Genomic DNA, 21521 nt, shown 5'->3' with positions numbered 1-21521 from the left:
CAACTTTGTGTGTTCATTGCAAAGGATCATACTAATGTGCCTAAACAGACTTTTGTCTGATGTGATCATGACTGACATTCATTTCAGTTAAAGCTTGCGTCATTTCTGGTGCTTGTCATACTGAAAATCAAATTTGCTGTGCTGAATGCATTTCTGCCCTAAGCAAGGATGTGAATGGCTCAAAATGGATCAAAGGTGGCAAAACAGTCCAGTGTAGATGAGATGAAAATGTACTTCATAAGACTCAGGCTTGCCTTTCAGAGGTAAATTTAGGTCTTCTGTAGGTGATAATGAAGGAAGAAGAATTATTTTGTACTGTGGAGACCCCCACTTTATGCCTGAGTTTTGTGCCTCATTCCTCGGTCAATTGCTCTTCTACATGAGCTCTTAATCAATGTATTCTAGGCCTTTCTTTTTGATGCCAGTTACATAAAGGGCCCCATCACACCTCCTGGTGAAATTACAATGCTCTTCTGTGTAGGAAAAATGTTTGAAAGTTATTTTGGTTAAGCATTCTTTTTTTCCCCCCTTTAATACTTTGTCTTTTGTCAGATTTGTCAGCATTAATAACAGGTAAAAGTTTCGTAGGGGAAATTTGCAGTAGCAGTTCTATGTATATTTTTACATCTGTTGTTATTCCCAGAGTTTTAGCAAAATGTAGAACAAATTTTCTTACCCTTCCTGTCTTTCTCAATGTTTGCAAGCAAGGTGTTCTTTTGGATGTTTTGCTAGTGTAGGCAGATACTTGAAATGCGACAAAGTGATACAAGGTACCTGACAAAAATCAGGTACTTGCCAAGGGGGAGGCATACAGTTTAAGGAACAGCTGACTGGTTTTTTTATAATGGAATGTTCAAAATTCTTGCTGTCCTGAGGGAAATGTTAAGAGAAAAACGCCCTTGCATGACCTTGGTGGTTATGTGTGGCGAGCTTAAAAGCATAATAATAACCAGAAACTAGAGATAAACACTCTAGTCCAGCCTTGCATGAGAAACAATTTTGTGGAATCTAGAAGTCTTATAAAAGATTTTCCACTCCACCTTCTAGGTGGTGGATACTGTGTTACATTTGCCAAAAGGGTGCTTCACAAATCAAAGTTGCATTTTGTTTATAGCATAGCATTTGGGAAGTATATCACAAACAGCAGGCCTTAATTTTCTGTGGAGGGAATTTTTTCAGCGTGGAGAATTTCACTGATGTGCCTTGTGTCCTGCAGATGCCAAAGGTCCATCTTGGAGCTGGCTGGCACCAGCTCTGTTGGACATGGGGGAAGCTCCCAGCAGCTTCTCAGAGAGCCACTCCCATAGCTCCCCCACTACCAAAACCTTGCCACACAGACCCCATACATGTGGGAAAGTCAGAGATGAGAAAAGTGTGGAGTCTACTGGGAAACTGTCTGCATCCCTGCTTTGTACTTGTAGTGTTTGTGTATATACATATTGGAGTTTTCCATCATAAGTACTCCATGTTAGATATCCTATCATGTGGGACACGGTATTTGGACAAAACCCAACTGGGAATTCTTTGGCCATTGGAACTAATGAGATGCTAAAGAACGGAAAAGGTTGGCAGATGAGGAACCAACTAGGTTACAATAGAAGCTCAACCAAAATCCAAGAAAAGAATACTAAACTCTGGAAATGTGCTGCAAAGGGTAGACTAAAGTTTTGAGCAGCTCTTATGTCACACAAAATAAGATAAATCTGAGAGAAATGCTGTAATTAAACTATAGTTAGTTGTGAGTCAGTACACATAGTGGGATACCACTTACTGCAAGTCTTACGAGATGCAAATAGCACTAGATAGCATAGAAAGAAGTTCAGAGATCAGTCATGTAAGGTTACTAAAGGAGGGCAAAAAGAAGGTGTGAAACTGTGAGCTTGATTTTGCAACAGGTACATAAGTGCTGATCCAGGAATTAGTTTGAGGAAACCAAATGGTCTTCATGAATTAAAGCAGAAGTGTCTGTAAAAATTGGAATCTGGTCAGGGCCCTATCATGTTAGCACAGTTCCTGTGTTTAATCATTCTCAGTAATTTTTTTAATACTTGTATTCTAATTACAGTTTTCAGTTTTCTTACTTATGTCAGTTACCTGTAGCCTTGTCTGTACCATCCCCTACTGGGAACAGTAGTCTTCATGCTTCATAACAAGTATGAAAAATGCAAAGAGTAAAAGGACATTATCAACACTCTAATTGTTTTGTATGTGTATGCCTTTTACAAGCTTCAATCTTGCCATGTTGAAGAAATAAATATTTGCATTGTAGTCAAGTACTTAACACTATTTATACAGCATTTGTATTTTCTGCAGAAAGCTTATACCTTACTATGATACAAAGTTAAAATTATTTCATGCAACTGAATTTATTTTTAAATATGCACTTCAAAAAAATCATTTAATAATGCCTTCACAGTGATGTTTAAGGCAAATTATTAGACTTCAGTAATTATTCACGGCTATTAGCCTTGGTTTTGCAGGCCCAGAGTGTGCTGTGTCAGTTTCATGAGAAAGAACTTCTAAGAGAACCATGGTAACTGACTTCTGCAGGATGCTCTCTAATGAGTGTAGTGCCTGATAAATATGGCATGAAGAATTGATTTGAGGAGCCAGGAGTCCCAGAGTTAAAGTGTTATCAGGATTGCTAATAGCCTAATCTGAGTTTGAGATACCCATTATCATAGGTTGTTTTTAGTCATGAATTCCCATCAGAGCTATTTTGCCACACCAGACTTCCATAATGGTGTTTTTATTTGTAGCAATGATATTTTTGTTTTGATATATGTACCAGTATCAGACCTTTTAATGACTTTTCAAATTCTTTTTTTTAGTTGCAAGTGTACATTAGAGGCTTCAAAAATGCTAAGAATTCTGGATCACATTAAGTAAAATGCTTGTCTTGCATATTTGGTGGGGCCAGTTAATGTCTTGAATTGCTTTGCTCTCCCTGGGCATTATGCTGCAACCCTGATTGTAACAGGATGAGATGTGAATGGGGCACTGAGGTTATTACAGGACGTGTGCAGGCTGGCTAAGCTTAGTTTAAATAAACCAACAAAACTGTAAATTACACATTATGGAAAATTATTATGCTTCTGAAATTTTCTTGCCAGAGTTAAAAAGGAAATAAGAATGAGAAAGGTGTCTGAAAATAAAAAGTGAAAGTAAGAAAAAGGGTAGTATGGAGTGTGTTTTGGGTTCTGCATTTTGTGTTTTCTTTCAAGGAACATTATTGCTTTTGAAAAAAACCCGAGTATTTGCAGCTTGTGAAAGTGATTATACACTCCTGTCTTCATAACAATGGTGTATTTATTTGTTCAGCCTTACATACATTCTATTTACACTTTAAGATAGAATGGAAAAGCTCTTTGAAAATGGTGATGAACTAAAATACATATACTGTCAGCAAGGAAAGTTCTGAAGCCAAGGGGTATTTTTTTGCATATTTAGAAGGCTGCTAATCTAATTGTAAAGCTAAAATACAGGGGATTCGATTGCAGAATGAAATTCTCCCTTCTATACTGCACTCTCACTTCCAGTGTACCTTCAAACCATTTACCAAATATAAACTGCTTGATTTATTTTTTACTTAACTAATGTACAAGCAAAATAAAAATGCATTGAAAATGGTAACAAAAAACCTCAAACCTACCCATAGCAATAGAAAGAGTACTCAGATTTGTCTCATCTTTATTTATCCTTTCTTTGACAGTGATTTGTTATCTTCCAATTATGTGGAGATCCACTATGAAGATGGAAAACCAAAATTTTCTAAGGTATTGTGTTCTTAAATTGTCATTCTGAGGGAACAATGCCAATAAAATGTTAAAAAAAAAGAGGGAGAAAAATGTTTTGCAAGACTTATAAACTTCAGAATTGTTTTTCCACACATAGAAGGTAACTGTGATCTCATAGTGTATGGATATCTCAGAGATACAAGAGGAATTGTGCAAAAAAGAAAAGCTGTGTTTTGGGGTGAGGAGTAGGCATTTGTAGGTGGTAGTAGTGAAGATGATCCATTACTGCCAGGACAATTACATCATGTAAAATATAGGAGGTGGAGGGGTTGGAGTCACCACCAGATTAGTCTTCATTAACTATTTGTGTCTTTAGCACAAAGTGCAAGGAGAAAAAATAATGGCAACGTTAGACATTTAAACAAACCCAAAAGTCTTCCAGTGACTTTTGTTTGCAAGGATTATACAGTCATGAAACAGAAAATGAAAGATTTAACTGAAACCCTAACCTCTGGAGTTATTACAAAATCAGCATATTGCTAGACATCCAATTAATTTTGTTTGTCATACTAGCTCCCAAATTGAATTCAGTGCCATAGGCTATTGATCCAAAGCCAGACTGAAGTTCTGCAAGGTAGTTCAGGCCTAAGGGAACTAGACCAGTCTTTTTGTTTGTTTGTAGTAACAAAATGAGGACTGGAAGGTTCCTAGGAAGGTTATAAACTACATTTGTAGGAAATTACTTTCTTTGTATTTGGTAGAAATGCCAAAATATTTCTTGCAAACTTATTATGTATGAATGATATCTGTATTTAGAGTAGAGGGAAGCAAGCATTCTGGTTGTGTTCATGTCTTCAGAAAGTCCAGACTGTGTTTGTCCAAGTATTAGGTGTCTGGTTCATTATTTTGCCCTTTCTGTGGAGAATCTCAAAATTATAAATGGCTGATTAGGGCAGAATTAAACAACTCCATTGCAATGTAATTACTGAGATATGCTGTTTTGTTTTCTTCCATGAGGAAGAAAAACAGTTTCATGTTACATACAAAGGAAGATGTTCAATTAAGACTCAATATTCCGCAGAATAGACCAAAATGCTAAATGATGCAAGAAAACAATTCCCTCTGGCATTTAGACTAGCTCATGCAATTGTCAGCTGCAGCACTAGCATTGAGCACTGCGGTTGCTGAATCATGAATCTCACTGGAAAATTATGTTAGAACTTCAGACTCAGCAAATGGGCTACCTTTGCATGCTGCAGTAACTTGATCCAAACTTCCTAGGGGATGTTTTCTGAACTGCTGCATTTAGAAGTGATAATAGAGCTCCTGAGGACACGTTAATGTGTGCAAGCCTTCATTAGAGATAATAAAAAGACTCCAGAACCCCGCACAATTTGTGTAGGAGGTCAAATAAGGACTGTGTTCTGGTCCTTTGCCGTGTCTTTTTATGTAAAAGGTTGTTTTGTTTCCTGATGTGGATCTAGAGAAGTGAGATCTCAATGAAAAGTACTGTATTTTCTAGAAGGAGGTAGTTAATTACAAAAATGACTGAAGAACAAAGAGCAATTTCTTTACTCAGGTGATCATCTTTAAAGAAAAAAAAAATCAAATTTAGCTGTTAAAAAGCATGTTTTATGTATTCTCAATGATGGAAGGGTAAACATGGAATGATTACTTTCTGTGAAGTACTTTGATTTAATTATATACAATAACCTGTAAGGAATTTAAATCAGAATCTGAATAACTCATTAAATAAAATGCAAAATGGAAATAATGCTGTCATAGACAAAGAGCATTTACATTTTTTGTACTGTCTCGAGTTATAATCATTACATAAAGAATGGGTTTAATATGCATGTTGGAGTTCAGATGACATGACACAAGAATTAAAAGTATTTTTATGATGAATAGTAGATTTTTCAAACAATGGCTGAGAGACAACCATACTTCAGGGTTTTTAGTAAAACTTTTTATTTTTAGTTTACTTGAGCGTATTGCTGATAGACAGTAAAGACAAGTACGTAAATGAGGTTCATGTGTATTGTTACTGTTTGATTTTTTTGGCATTGGTTTTATGCAACAGACATTAAATCAGGATAATTTTGTGTGTGTGTCTGTTTTTAAAAATTATTAGGGGGGAGAGCATTGTTACTACCATGGAAATATCAGAGGTGTGAAGGATTCCAAAGTTGCTCTTTCAACTTGTAATGGACTTCAGTAAGTGCATGTTCTCATTTTTTAAACAAGGCTATAACTAATTATTATTCTTGAATATTGTCTCTTAATATAGAAGTGTTGACGCTCCTACAAGAAGGAACTGAAACACTACAGGCTCAAATATTTTTTATGTTTTGAGATTTTTCTTATTATCATTGGACTTAGTGTTTTGATGCTTTCTCATGAAACCTTTGAATACAGTAAGTGCAGGTAAATATTTCTCCATATAAAAGAATTATATTTTGGCAGTTTGTATGCTCAGTATTCATATATGATTCTGTCATAGAAAAATGGATCTTTTTGTTAGATTGTACAAGGAAAAAATGCAAGATATTAGCATTAGTTCCTGCTAAGGGCAGCTCAGCTGTTGATTATATTTTGCATGCTCAGGGTGTGTTGTAGGACTTCCTTTTTCCAAGGTCAAGTCTTTACCTCTTTTGGTATTTTATCATTGCATTGCCACTACATTTACTGTTAGTCCATTAAAAAGTGCCAGATATCTTAATAATCCTCCAGTCTTGGCTTTAGCTACAGGTGGTAGTAATGAACATATATTTAATATTGGTCAGTTTTTCAGCCCTAAGCTAGGTTTTGTCTTATCAAAATTCATATACTGTAGTCAAACCGATTGCCTTGTAATCCTAAATATCACTTCTTTTTCTCCATGTTCTAGTGGCATGTTTGAAGACAGTACTTATTTGTACTTGATAGAACCAATGGATCTGACCCACACTGCAGTAAGTTTATTTTTGTCTAATTTATTTGGTTTGGGAGAGTGTTCAAGAAATACCAAATAAAAGTATTAAAATAAATCAATAAGTGATGTGTTTCATGCATTCATATGAAAATGAAAAATATTTTAAAACACTTGATTTGAATTTGTTTAAGGTGGCAATTATGTAATTATTATTTACCTACATTTTTTTCTGCTTTTCTTTAATGCTTTGTTTCCTACTTGCTGTCAATCATTTAGATGCTGGGAACAGACAAGTAAAACTGTTTCCCATAGCACATGGTTATGGACTGTCAAAAAGTGTTTATCAATTTGCTCTAGTACTTGAAGTAAAGTGTTTATAAATTCATTAAAAGGATCTCTAAAACTCATTTGTACATTCCTCTCTAAATAGCTGCATCAGATTGCTCTTGGCCTGCCATGATTCCACAAAAAGCATACTTAAATAGATAATTACATCTGGGTATCTTATACTTTGTATGTCTTAAGTCAGTGATCATTGTATAGCTTAAATGATTGTGATCCAGCATATTCAAGTATAAGATTATGCTGGATCAGCATATAGGACTCCATTTATGCAAGTATTTTGCTATTATTTTTTTTTTATTTCATGTTTTATGTGTACAACCATTTCTAGAGCTTCAGCTGTTAATACAGCTGACATTGTTTCACAGACAGTAGTAAAACTAGGTATATTTCTGAGTGATTTTTTGTGAAATGATTTTGCAACATTGGGACAGAGAATTCTCAAGGTTTGTATCCTGCTTGGTCTGTGGGATATATTGCAGATGCTGTGCCACAGTTCTCAAGCTTGTCTTGCTCTAGTTTGTATTTGTCACATACTATACAGTGTATGTATAGTATGTGACAAATAACTAATGCTGCTGAACCAACACGTTGTAGTGACTGGACAATTATAAATACTGAAAGAAGTGCCACATTTTTCACTTGATGTTATTAAGTAGAAGAAAATTTCACATATTTTTCTTTATAGGAAAGTAAAAGTAGGCCACATATCATACAAAGAACTTATGGAACACGAACCTCCAAGCAGTTGCGGGACCTTGGTATGTTTTTGCTGATGAGTTTTTAAATATTGGAAATAATTGTATATATAACTTGGAAAATTTGAGTATTAGGCTAGCAGTGTTTATAAAATTGCTGATTATTTAGAAAATCTTGAAAAATAGATATTTACCTGCCTTTTTGCACAATTATTGCCACGGGATATGGATTTTTCAAAAGGCAACTGTAAGACTTTCATCTCCAGACCTGTATTTAGCTTTTCTCTGGAAATCACTGAATTCAATCAGTGATATTAATGTTACTGAGGCAATGAGATAGAAGAAATTGTATATTCTAAGCCCAGGTTATCATTTCTTCACCTCTCCTTACATGTTTTAAAATTTCTGAATTACTTGGGTTTTGGTATGTCTTATATCTTTTTAAAAATGAGCTTTTGAATAGCAAGGGTGTTTCTAATTTTTGTTATTTTAATCTACTATTGGTTTGGACAGTGTACATAAGTAGTTTAAAATAATTCTTAAATTGTAATTTTTACAGATACCGACTCTAGTTCTGAATGGCCTTTTCTATCTGAACTGCAGTGGCTGAGGAGAAGGAGAAGAAAGAGAGCAGTAAGTAGAAGTGTGACCCTGACTTAAGACCATTTATAATACCAAACTCACTAATTTCTGTATTTTTTAATGTCAAGAGGATATAGGATTTAGGAAACAAGTATTTTTAGAAGCCTAATATTGTCCCATAATACAGTTATCAAATGAGATAACAAGGCTTTTCTTCAAAAATAGAAAATTTGGAAGAAAGGTGATAAACTTTCTAAAGTTACAGCAATGTTATGCATCAATTAAATTGAAATTTAGTTGTGGAAATTAATTTAGAATTTTAGGTTTTTTTGTCTGCTTGAGAATAAAGTATAATTTTGAATGAACTCTTGCTACTTTATAGATATCTGACTTTATTGTCACTTGTCTCACTAAGTAGCATGATTAAATCAAAAATCCAGATGAGGACACCCAGAACTGGGTTACTGGGAGAAACTAAGTGGGCAGTCCTCATCATCTTCATGTGCGTATGTATCAGTTAGGGGAATAAATGAGTTAAAGGAGATTATTCTGAGTTTCTTCACTGAGTTGCACAATCCACACCATATTTTTGAGGGTGCTTATGTTTTTAGTAACTTCCTTCCTCATTAAATCTGTGGTGAATAGCTCATATTGTAAGGAGGAGGAAAGCAGTGGTGGTGTCTGCACTGGAGCAAAAAGAGTACACCCTGAACTTTCCTAGTGATGTGGCTCAGATTCTCAGGCAGCGTTTAAGTTACTGGAACTACGATCCTTTACCCTACTTGCATTTCTCACCCAGTTGTTTAGTGATTTACATACCCTAAACAATAGATATTTTATTTGTATATATAATGAAGATCAGCTGCAGTTATTTTTGAAAAGAACTACATCTTCATGATTTCTCAAAGAATTTCTTTAATTCATCAGTTATCTCGTGGTGTCTTTGAAGAAATGAAGTATCTGGAGCTCATGATAGTAAATGACCATAAAATGGTAAGTATATCAATTCAGTGATAATCTTCCTTTTGGTGACAGTTTGTAGGCTGATGTACAGCCTATAAATTGTTACCATTTTTAGGCCCAGGATTTTATTTATCAACAGCTATTAACATTTGTACTATAAGACACACTGTAGGCCATAATACCTAATGAAACTTAATGTTACCTAAGAATTTCTGGGGCAATTATATATTCAAAATGAATCTGGAGCACTTTGGTATCATATGGATAAATCAATATGCCCATCACTAACAAAGTAAAACAACAAAACATTTTTGTCCAGAAGAAACATACTACATGTTCTAAAATTACATTCCATCTTTGAAGTTATATAGAAAGAGGTCAGAATTTGTTACTTTGAGTTTAGTTTTACTAATCTAAATTTTAATGCAGCAAAACATGTAGACAAAACTCTGATTGTTCTTTGTGGCTACTTGATACTTATAAACAGGAGTGATGATGGAGTGCAAGGTAAGTTGTTTGTTTGATTCAGAAATTGTTTGTCATTAAAGAAACCAACATGCATGTGGGGAGGAAAGCCCAATTTTTTCCCCTTTGTCTTGAGGGATGACTGGAAAAAGTCAGACTAAGTGATATTTGTTGTAAGCACAACTTCTTTATTTTTCTTTAATCAAATTTTGCTGATACAATAGTTTTCAGTTATTTTATTTGCAAGTAAAGAGCTTTTCATGTCTCTCACCCTGCTGCAAGTTTCCCAGTGCTTTATGGAGTTGTGGGCTCTGTTGTCAACACTAAAGGTTTATGTTTAAGAACAAGAAATTGAAGATATCAGAACAGGATGCAGTAATTCATACTTGTTCCAATGCTGAATAAACAGATAATGTACCCTCCCCTCACCTGTCTAATAAATCATAGAAGTAGTCTGGGCAAACATAGCCTATATTTTATCTGTGTTAATTTAGCACTGTGGAGGGAATTTGAATGGGTGGAAAAAGCAGGACAGAAATTTCTTAAGCTGTTTTCATTTGTAAAGCTACCTGGTAGGAAACTGCTCTTAAGAGTGTTCAGGTGTTGGTTATTTAGCAATTGGGCACCGTAACTGAAATTATGGCCACTTTGTCTATGCTTGGTGTTCCTTATGAAGAGAAAATATTCCTATGTCTGTCTCTTTCCCCTGGCCTCTTGTACTGCAGATGTGCTTGAAGGTGCTCACTACACTTACTGCAGACACTGTTGTCTCCTCAAAAGCTTTATTTGTTAGAACTTGTAGCACAAGATTTTTTGCTTCATACTCATCAGTGACTTAGAAACAGATAGTAATTCTTTTCAAAGAATAAAATCACATACTTAGGAAAGTGTTCACAGTTAGGAGTCATAGCTTGCCAGTCCAGGAACTCGCTAAATAGACTTTTAAGGTTTTCTGCTTACCAGGAGAGGGCATGTTTCCCCTGCAGCAAAGGTCTTTGTTGGAAGAAGTATCTTAAACCTCCTTGATCATTGTGTTAAATGGTTAATACTGTGTATTTTCACAGCATTTCCTTTCCTCTAGTAATAAAGATATCTCAACACATTAAATTAGGTTGTTGTGTTTTTTACTGGTTTAGGTTAATTTCTTTTAGAATCTGTGTTTAACCACATTATGGTATATTACTGTTGATTTTAGCATTTTAATTCTTTCATGAAAACCAAGAAGATTTTTCAAAGCATATTACTTTACCTTTCCACTTCTGGAAAGGTTTGGGATTGGCTCAAAACAAAAAGCCAAAGGTACCCTTTCCCCTTCCCCACTGTCATTGTTCTCTGGGGAGCAGTCCATGGTATAGTGCTCCTCTCAGTGTGCATCCTAGCACCTACTAGCACCATACCTGAGAGTAGCTACTCAATTGCTCACAGAAGAGTTTCTTCTTCCTAGGCCTCTTTTTAGGTACTGTGTTTCATAGAGAGAATAACTGACACTTTCATGGGACACTGTGAGGCAATGAGACTTGTTGCTTTTAACCAGTAGCTGAAATTAGTAAGTTTTGAAAAGGCTTTTTCCCCCTGTTCTAAGGAATTTCACGTTCGTTTTCTATGAAATTTTGTAGACCTATTTTTTCTATCTGCAAATCATTCTCTGTAATGTAATCTTGGTTTATAAATTTACAGTTTCTTGAAAGTCATATTGATTCGTGTTCAGATACCATAGCTGCATCTTTAAAAAATTTGACTTGGAAGAGAAGGGGCTTTTGAGGCAGGATGAGGAAAGACATGAAACCATTGTAATGACATGCACAGACATTGTGAAGCAGAACTTGTAATACAGCTCATCTAGGTCTATTAAAAAGAAAGTGAAGTTAGGATTTAAGATATTCAGCTTAACTGTTTTAATGTTCAAACATATTTACTTTTACCATGTGCTCCCCCTTCCATTTTGCCTTTTCCTATAACTACTGCTACATGTCACAAAAGTATTGTGCTGTTGTAGAAAAGGAGGCCTTTGCAAAGAGCTGTGCACAGGATAAGTGGTAAATGCTTCATCTTCATGTCTTATAATTAAAGTGATAGAATGTGGCTACTACAGTCTGATATGTAACTCATCAGGTTAAGCAATTTTAATGGGTAAAGCATCCTCTCAATTTTGAGCTCGTGTTTGTGTTCATGTTTACCTGTAATTTTGTCTCAAACATTTGAACTCTGATTCTAAACACAGTATTTCTTCTGGCTAAATGCTCCTTTTACAATTGGGAAGGGCTTCTTAACATGTATGGCTTCCTCTATCTTCCAGGGATTCTTGAATGTGAGATAGAAGCTGTGATCTGAAAGGTTTTTTGAGTTTTCCTCTTACTCTTTCTTAAAATATTAATTTTACTTTCATGCTGTAAAAATAAAGAATTAGTAATAAATATTTAAATTCTCACTGTGTTCTACTTTCTCTTCTTTTAGTTCAAAAGGCACCGTTCTTCAACTGCATACACAAACAATTTTGCAAAGTCTGTGGTAAACCTTGTAGATGCTGTAAGTATCAATATTTCTTCTGAAAACTGATTCACTGCCTTCTACTTTAGCACTGTGTTAAAAATGTTGTCATTTTCAGATACCAAATTTCAATTACACTTTAAAGTGCACTTCTAGTTTCTCTGCAGAAGAATAGCCTGGGGTGAATGTATAAGAAACTATGGCATTTTTCTTAAAGCTTGCAACTCTCAGAGTTTGTCTTTGGCAGGGGTGATTTCATTATCTGTCACCAATTATGAATGAGATTTAATCAAATTTGTATCTAACTACAAGTGATTGAAACTGCAAGTATAGCTCAGAAGGGATACATGTATCTATTGGAAGAAAAAGCCAGTGTGAGTAAAATAATCTGCTTTATAAGTCTCTATGTATATCTTAAAAAGAAACAAAATGCCACTGTACTACGTTATACATGGGTGGAACTGACACAGATACCATACTTGTATCTGTGCTAAATTTAAAACAATTTTGCATACAGCATATAAATTAAAAGTAATATTTGTGGTAAAATTAATTTGGGAGTTTTTTTTTTCCTCTTTTTGCTACATATATAATGATCACACATGTTTAAGAGCCCTATATGTAGTGAAAACAGGTAGATTTTCTAGTAGGGATGGATACAGAGGGTACCAAATGCTGACTCCGAGTCCCTTTTCCATGTGACGTTATTGATACCAGTGGAACTGTGTGATATGATTCAGTCCAAAACATTGTCAACAGTTTGACTTGGAAAAAACAGTGCAGTATTTGTTCTTACATATTAAGTGTACTGGATGTATATTCAAAATTTAGGTGAATATATTTATAATACATGAAATACCAGAAGTGTTTTGGAATATTTTTCTGTAATGATCTGAAAAATTACTAGAGCATATAAAATGTAAATAATTGTAATATTTCTGCAATTTATATTGGACATACCCAAAGAAAAGGTGGCATCTTTATTTTTTCCTCATCTGATAATTATTTCTTTCTCTTTCTTCTGCATTTTAACAAAAGTTATTTAATCCACCTTTCTTTCTCTATTATGTCTGGTTTTTCCATTTTTATCTCTGTGTGTGCAGAAACATAGGCTTCATTCTTGTGTAGAATTCAGTCCCTTCATAGAGATCTTACAAAATGACATCTTACTGTTTTTTTTCTTTAAATAAAGCATGAAAAAGAGCAGGATTTTCTGCCTTGTTATTCCCTTGTGTCCATAGGGTGTGGGCTGTATTTCTTACTGATTTATTGCTGGGAATAGGATAATGGCTTTCAGAGGTTTTCAGGTTCTCTGGCCCCTCTTCCATTTTTTTGTTGCTGTTTGCTTCAGGAAATAGAGTTTTCCTCCAGGCAAACAGAAATAAAGTCTTTGTTGATTCACCCCTATGTCATTCCAGGCAGTTTATTTTCGTTGGGTTTGCTCATGTTGTAAACCATTTTCTGTGTATGTTCTCAGCCTGTCTCCCTGAGATTCAAGCACGCTAATACTCTTTTCCTTCCAAGGTCTTGGACAAAACTGGGCTTAGCTGGTTCCTATCTCTTGGTTTTATATTTCTCTTTTTTTTTTTTCTAAGCTGAGTATTATACATTGACTTTTTCATAAGGATAACTCTGCCCTGATACAAAACTGGTTTTCTGGTCAGGGCAGATAAAGAATACGTCTTTTGTAGACCTACAAGTTCTGCATAACCTTAGTTATTAAAATTTGGCATTTTTTGAACTGAACCCAAAGACAGCAGTAGTTTTATGTCAGAATCAAGTATGCACAATGTTAAAATGCATATTTTAAAACTGTTTTGTTATTATTAATGCCCGATTGTTGTTTCCTTGTCTATTGCTACAGTAACATTAACATTTATAGAAAAATAATATTTTTCCTTAATTCCACTCATGCAATGTGAGAATTAAGTGATCATACTGTATAAATGGAAATCAAGCATTAATTAAAATTTCGATTTATTGAAAAACTGAGACATTATTTAATTGCAACTTTAAAAGTTGCAATTAAAACTTTTAATTGTTTTTGGCTACTCTTGGAGATAGTTTTTTTCTTTGAGATCACCCAGTGTACCTTTATATTTCTTCCTTGCTGATTTTTTGCACAGGTTTTCTGCAAAACTCAGTGGCAAAATTATTTACCATGAGAATCTTAAAGCAAATGGAGTGGCTCAAAAAAAAAAAAAAAAGAGCAACAAGGGTTGCTCTTTTCCTTCTAAAATATAAAATTTAAGTGGATCAGAATATCAGCTTTTAGGAAATGATGGCATTGCCAGCTAACTGTTTCCCCATGTTTTCCTCCTGCTTTATCCCTCTTGTCCTTCCGCTTTACTCTTACTGGCTAAGTGTGCATGTTTGACCCAGTGTTCTACTCCTGTGCCTGTCCTGTCTCTGCCCTCAGATATACAAGGAGCAGCTGAACACCAGGGTGGTGCTGGTGGCTGTGGAGACCTGGACGGACAGAGACCGCATTAACATTCACCCCGATCCTCTGCAGATGCTGCACGACTTCTCCAAGTACCGGCAGCACTACATCAAGCAGCACGCTGATGCTGTGCACCTGCTCTCGTATGTACCCTTGGCAGTGGCTTACAGTGTTAGCTCCTGTCTGCTGCTTTTCTCTACTTGTCTCTTCTTTTTTTTTTTTTTGGTTGGTATTCTCTGTATCAATCAATATCTGCCTTTCTTAGGAAGCTTAATCGAACACCTGTTTTTAATAGGTGTAGTATATACCATGGTCATGTGGACAGATATCTATAATGATATTTGAATGTCTTTGCAACCTGGAGACAGTGTCATGTGTGAAGTGTCTTTAGATGAGCTCTTAAGGACACTTAGCTTTGCTAATCAGGTGTGTCATGTGCTGCTTTTCCAGTTATGATCAGGAGAGGGCAGAGCTGACAGGATTATGCGTTGCCACAAGAGTGTTCCAGTTAGTAAATTTATTCACACATGTGGCTGCAGTGATGATTTGTTAATGGAAGTTCTCCTTTACAGCTGTAATGAATTGTTCTGAGACACAAAGGATTTTGAGAGGAAATTCCACTTACATCACTAGGCACGACTTCAGCCTTGAGCAAGGATTATTTTCCTTCATGGCATTGTAAGCAAAGAGGAGGAAATGTGTGCTCCCCTGTGCAGCACAGGGAAAGATCTTAAGCTGTCTCCCAGCAGCATGTCATACTGTAAGGATGGAGTAACTAACATCTTCCATGGTGAATGTGTTTTTGCCTGTAGTTCATCTTCTGCAGAAGAAGATAAAAATAGGGGATGAATAATTTCCTCCAGATTTTCTTAATACTGGCATCACAGTACAACGCTGATTTTGTTCTTCATAATACAGGCTCAGTGCTGCTGACACGCACTTTTAGTGACTTCCATGCATGTTTTGTGTCACCTGTTGAAGAGTTTGCCAGCAAACAGGCTCTTCTCATGGTGAAAGGTATCAAATCCAACCTGAAATACAAGAAGTTCCATTTAAACATAGGGCAAAAAACCCCTTTCACTGTGAAGTTGGTCAGATGCTGGAACGGGCTGCACAGAGAGAGACTATGGAGTGCCCATGCTTGGAGATGTTCCAAAGCTAGTGGAACATGGCATGCTCCAGCTGAGCCTCCTTGGAGCTGGGGAGAGGTGAATAGAACATTTCCAAAAGTGCCTGCAGTCCTGTTGTAAAGCCCCTGGCTGTAAGCGTTTAGTTAAGCTGCAATCTGAAAGTTCTGATGGCTGTTAGAATGTTCTGAAAAATAAAGACATACCTGTATGGGGTAACCTGTCATTTTAAAAAAACCCATCAATTTTCAGAGGTTAGGTCATTTATACATCATGCAGGATCGCTGTAGGTTGTTTGTAGGCTGTGTAGATTTATTGTTATGACTATGAAGTTAAAATAGGTGTAATTCATAGTAATTTATAGGCATTTTATTGAATAAGTTAGATCTTCCAGATTACATTACTTAACTAAATTATTTGGAGCTTATTAACAACAAATAAATAAAGAGCAGTATTAAATTACTTTCCCTTTAGATGTACTTCTCAGTCTTTTCATTGGGACTTAAAACTTAAATTGCTTTGGATTGAGATAATAATTTTTAAAGTCCTCAGTACTGGTACATTTCAGAACAGAATTCCTTCACGACAAATCATAAATTGGAATATATTGTGAACTTTTTAAAGAAATGTTATTACTGTATTATCTTAGGAGTCTGGCACTCAAGCTTTCTGTGCTTGGTTTGTTTGTGGGTTAAGACTGATTCTGACTCTAGAAGAGAAAAATAGTGTCAAAGCTTACATAAAACCACCTCTCTCAGTGTTGGTATTCTGTTTGTAAACTTGCAGTTGCTTGTTATGCTAGAAATAGATGAATGTACATGCAATCTGTCATAGTATGTGTGAGAGTATGCTCTTTCAATAAGCTCTTGGTGCCCAATGTCAACGTGTTATAATTTCTTCATTTTTATTTGTTTGTAAGGAATGTGACATTTCATTACAAAAGGAGCAGCTTAAGTTACTTTGGAGGTGTTTGCTCTGTGGCCAGAGGAGTAGGAGTGAATGAGGTAATTTTTTTTTTTCCATGACTAAAGTGAAATAAAGTAGAATCTCTACATTATAATCTTAAGAGTTCATATGTTTCAGTATCCAGGGCTTTAAATATAATTTACATATTAAAAAGTTAGGATTCTCACAGCCAGCCTTCTTGATCATCATCAAACTACTGCTCAGAATGCCTTTCTTTTTAGAAAGTATTTCTCCTATCTGCATTATTCTCTTAAAGAGAACTTAAATTGCCTTTTATTATATTTAACAGAAATTCAGACCCAAAAATCTCAGAAGGAGTATTTGAAACACAGCACTGAATGCTCTTTGTCTTACCACTGTAAGATATTTGATCTTCTGAGGTACCAATGTCTTGTGATTCTTCCTGACATTTTTAACATTGAAATTAGAAAACAAATTGTCCCTGTGTATTGATTTTTTTTTTTCTATTATTGCTATTTTTTTCCTCAGTGCAGTGTTAAATTGATAATGAAATTCTCCTGGTTTTATGTGGGTTAAATCCTGCTATTACAAAACTGTACTGCATATATATCAAATAAACTTCTTTCTTTAGATTATCCAGTGGGGAGAGGTTGCCTGAGATTAGGAGAGGAATATTTTATCTGTTATGTACTTTGAGTTTATTTTCTTTATATGCACACAGAATTGTGATTGACTGCACTGAATTATTGAAGTAGTAGATATGTGGTAAGGCAGAAAGAGCCAGTGTAGTGTTCATTACAATAACTAATGGGTTTTTGTTTTTTTATAATTGTGCTTCTCTTGGAATGCAGTATGGCCTCCCTTTGCCCATGGCACAGGAACTAGCCCAGAGTCTTGCTCAGAATCTTGGAATACAATGGGAGCCAGCTGCCAGGAAACCGAGTATGTACATGGAGTCTTTTGTCTTCCTTAGCTAAATGCAAACACTTCCTTTATTGTGTTTGAGAGAAATGCCAAAATTGCTGTAACTATAGAACAAGAATTGCTGCTTTTGGAAATATATGTAGTGAAATTTCAGCCTCACCAAAAAAAGAGCTGCCAGTTTAGTGACATTTTGCATGACCTCAGTGATGTCCTGTGTCAAGGTTAGATTCATAACCAATATTCAAAGGTATATTGGTAAAAACACCATTAATTTAATTTAGAACTTATTGTCTATCATCATGAAATCTGTCAGTCCAATAGAACAATCTCTGACTTCTTGAAATGCAAAAATACCTGATTTACAATTGAAGAAATGGTAAGGAGTTGACACCCAGTCTAGTGTGACATTTGCTCAACTTGTTACCTTGCTGCTTCACAGTCAGACCAGATTTGTGTTACCTGAACATGTGTAGAGTGTTGGTACAAAAACTGCTGCAAACCCCTTTTCAGGGCTAAAGAAAATTGTTTGGTTTTTGACTTGCATCTTGTAATGAGTTTGGCTACCTGCTCTCTTTGTTTCCTCTTTAAAAATGTGAATAATAATGTTGACTTTATTGTGAATCACTTCAAAAATCTGTGAATTAGGAAACCATGCTTAGGAATATTGTTTTGTAAAGCAGTGCTTTTAAATTGTGTAAACTAGCCAATTGCTAAACTATTTTCTATATAATTGTTTTACAGGTAAAACAGAGTTCATACAATTTGGAAATCAGAGTATTTTTAAACTGAAAAATAGAGGTTTTTGATATGATAGCTTAGTGTCCTCATTTGGATGCCCTTTATAGAGAAAGAGTAATGAAAGACCTGGGGAGAGTAGAAATAACCGCATAAATGGTTTCTAAATATTTTCCATGGAGAAACTCTGGATTTCCAGTAGTAACTACAGTACATCTATCTTTGGTAGATCATTTTTATGGGCAGTTTGCAGCTTCTGTTTTACCAACCATAAGGTGCTGATCTTTTGTTTTTATGTTATGAATTTGGTCACTGTTGACTTACATGCTGTAGCTGTAAGTAAACTGTAAATCCATTTTCATTCAACTACTTTTTCGGATGAATGTTTGATTGGCTGATTGACATATTACTGTTAATAATTTTGTGCTAAAGGAAAAAAGCCTGGCCTGTCCAGTAACAATCCTCTTTCAGGGTATTCTGTATTTTTAGGGAGGAGAAAATGTGAACATTTAAAATCATCAATATTATGTGTACTGCAGACAGCCTTGTGCTGCCTGTTTTGAGAGCATGAAGGGAAGAACCTTGCCAACTATTTTTAGCTTTGTGTAGTGCCTGAAATTTTGTATTGAGCCTTAAGAACCTGCAGATATGGTAATCTGAAAGTATTGTATTAAGGTGTTAGTATGTCTTCAAGTGGGCTGGTTTCATTTTTGGGGCTAGAGTTTGTACAGCCAAGCAACCATCAAATCTTTGTATAATTAGTCAAGCTCCATTTTTATAGTACTTTATATTTTATTGTAAGCATATTTGTAACTTCTCTCCTTTTCTGTTGTATTTTGGTCTTGTCTGAGAAGAGTGTGACTGCACTGAATCCTGGGGTGGTTGCATCATGGAGGAAACAGGGTATGTCATAAATATCAGTAATTGAGGGCTCTGGAATGAGTTCATAGTTTACATGATGGCAGAAATATTTATGCATTCAGTTTTATCCATGTGTTTTAGTGCTAATAAACCAAAAACCAGAAACAGTTTGAACTCAATCCTTAGGTAAATAAATGGTCAGTGAAGTCTGAAGGGGAAGCACATCTATATGGGAGGAATTTCATTGCCCTCACCCTCACACACTGCCAATGATTCTTTTCTCTATACTGTAAGCAATTGAGTAGAAAAGGATAACTGCTGAAATACAGGGGTTTGAGTCTTAGAAATCACTTCCTGTCAGTATCTTGCTCACTGTGGAAGCTTGATTGCAAAAATCATGGAGAAAAATTAGTTACAAATGAGACAGAAGGAACTTAGTTTCTTTGTGCGGTATTTGGAAATTGATTCCCCAGAAGAGTTACTTTGTGGCTTCCCTGTAGACTTGTAATTCTCAGCCACTGTGGGAGTGCAGCAGAAAACCATTCCATAAATTTGCTCCTGGAATCCAAGATAAAGCATTGATCAGAATAGATAGTTCATGTGGTGAATTCATCAAAGTATTGGTCTTGCATGGAAATATCAGAAGAAGAGGCTGTGGAATAAGCCTCCTCTGTAACAAAGGTTAACAGTAAACAAAAACCAGGAGCCAAAAACATGAGCCAGGATGGTCATGTAGAAGCTGATAAAGGACTGACTAATGAAATGAGGGAATAATTAGCTGCACTTTAAAGCCTTTTCACTTAACTCCATCAGTGTCAGGAGACATTTTTTCTGTATGGAATAATTCAGTGGGGAAATAGCTCAGTGGCAGTGAGCTGTTTGGAGAGGAATGGCAAACCTCCTTATGGTATGGTTACCCCAATCTTTCATAGTGTGAAAGATCTCATTCCCAGATCTCAAAACATGACTAATAAACATATCAGACAATTTCTGAGTGAGAAATTACTAATTAACTACATTTTCAATAGTCTGGGAAAAAGATTGAGTTGAGGAAATACGAGAGAAGTCTGTAACATTATGCAAAAATAATTACTCTTTCTTGTAGTATAAGAACTAAGGAGACATGAAACGAGATTAGCAAATATGACAGAAGAAAATGGGATGAAATCATTCTTCTACCAGTTTGTATTAAGCTGTGAAACTTCTTGCTGTAGCATCTTGTAGGTGTTAAAAAAAAACCTGAGAGGATACTGGATTATGCATGTAATAGAAAGGGTGAATAGCAGCTACTATGATAATGTGGGTTTACCTTATTAAGAAGTTTAAAACCTACAGTTTTATATACTGTACATAAAGTAGAAATATAAAGAAGGTAAAATGTTTTAAAATTTTTCTTTTGTTCTGATTTGATTATTCGAGAATAAGACTGAGCTGTTATACTGTTGCACACAGTGGTTGCAAGAAACTGGGATTTACAGTATTTAAAAAAGGTTGTGACCCCTTTGCCCCTTTCCAGTTGCTGGTGATGTTTCAAGGCATTTACTCACCTGGTTCTTTACCATTTTAGGGTATACCATTCCAGGAAATTCTCCAAATGCAGCATTGCAGAATACAAAGAATTTTTACTTCGTGGGGGCGGTGCCTGTCTTTTTAACAGGCCAACAAAGGTAATAAATAACTTGGTACTCAGGACATCTGCTCCACATTGTAATGAAGATGTAATCATTTCACTGGCATCATCTCTTCTCAAATTTATTCAGATGTCTCTGTGGGTATTTTCTTGAGGCTGTAATTAGCTGTTCAACCCCTTTAGCATTTTAAAATAATATTGAGAGGAATGCAACTTGATTTCCATAATTCTTCATACTCAAATAATGATAAATTCAGTATAAATGCACCACTTATTAAGCTGGAAGTAGTGCAAAATAAATCCAGAAGTGTATGCTGCACCTATCCTCAATTCTTGGACTTTGTGTCTGAGGTTGTACAAAAGAATGCCAGTTACCACATTAGGAAATAGAAATCCATAGCTGATTTCATATAGACAGTAGTAACTTTTGGTTGTTCTCAACTTCATTCATGTTAGCTTCATTTCATTTCAAATCTACATCTAGCAAGCTATCATTCATAGCTGTTTCCTTCTGCCATTGCTTTTTTGCCTAAAAACTTAACAAGGTCATAATTTTTTCTAAGACAATGTTAGCCTGACATCCCTGTAAAGCTGAGCAGTATAAAAATATTCCATGTGGCTCTTTTTGCCAAGTAAGAGCAATCCAAAGCATTAATATTCTATTGAATCATAGTGTCAAACTGCTG

At 35.4% G+C, this 21521-nt stretch overlaps 2 protein-coding genes across 12 annotated transcripts in view; one reads left to right on the top strand and one right to left on the bottom strand.

Moving 5' to 3' along the window:
- ADAM23 (ADAM metallopeptidase domain 23) overlaps positions 1-21521 on the top strand; it is a 65987-nt gene that overhangs the window by 15749 nt on the left and 28717 nt on the right. For all 11 annotated transcript variants that reach the window (XM_036387099.2, XM_036387094.2, XM_036387097.2 and 8 more), the window contains exons 4-15: positions 3713-3776; positions 5872-5954; positions 6628-6691; positions 7682-7754; positions 8251-8324; positions 9201-9266; positions 12156-12227; positions 14608-14774; positions 16678-16762; positions 17537-17627; positions 19199-19247; positions 20773-20872. In XM_036387099.2, coding sequence (XP_036242992.1) covers positions 3713-3776; positions 5872-5954; positions 6628-6691; positions 7682-7754; positions 8251-8324; positions 9201-9266; positions 12156-12227; positions 14608-14774; positions 16678-16762; positions 17537-17627; positions 19199-19247; positions 20773-20872 — 988 coding nt within the window. The remainder of the gene's footprint in view (positions 1-3712; positions 3777-5871; positions 5955-6627; positions 6692-7681; positions 7755-8250; positions 8325-9200; positions 9267-12155; positions 12228-14607; positions 14775-16677; positions 16763-17536; positions 17628-19198; positions 19248-20772; positions 20873-21521) is intronic.
- The window catches only part of DYTN (dystrotelin), a 73931-nt gene continuing 67543 nt past the window's right edge, over positions 15134-21521 (bottom strand). Inside the window, exon 15 of the mRNA XM_036387105.1 lies at positions 15134-15662. The gene's annotated coding sequence lies outside the window, so the exon portion shown is untranslated. The remainder of the gene's footprint in view (positions 15663-21521) is intronic.

This window comes from Molothrus ater, chromosome 7 (genome assembly GCF_012460135.2).
Source record: "Molothrus ater isolate BHLD 08-10-18 breed brown headed cowbird chromosome 7, BPBGC_Mater_1.1, whole genome shotgun sequence".
Taxonomy (NCBI): Eukaryota; Metazoa; Chordata; class Aves; order Passeriformes; family Icteridae; genus Molothrus; species Molothrus ater.
This window is presented reverse-complemented; position numbering and strand designations above follow the sequence as displayed.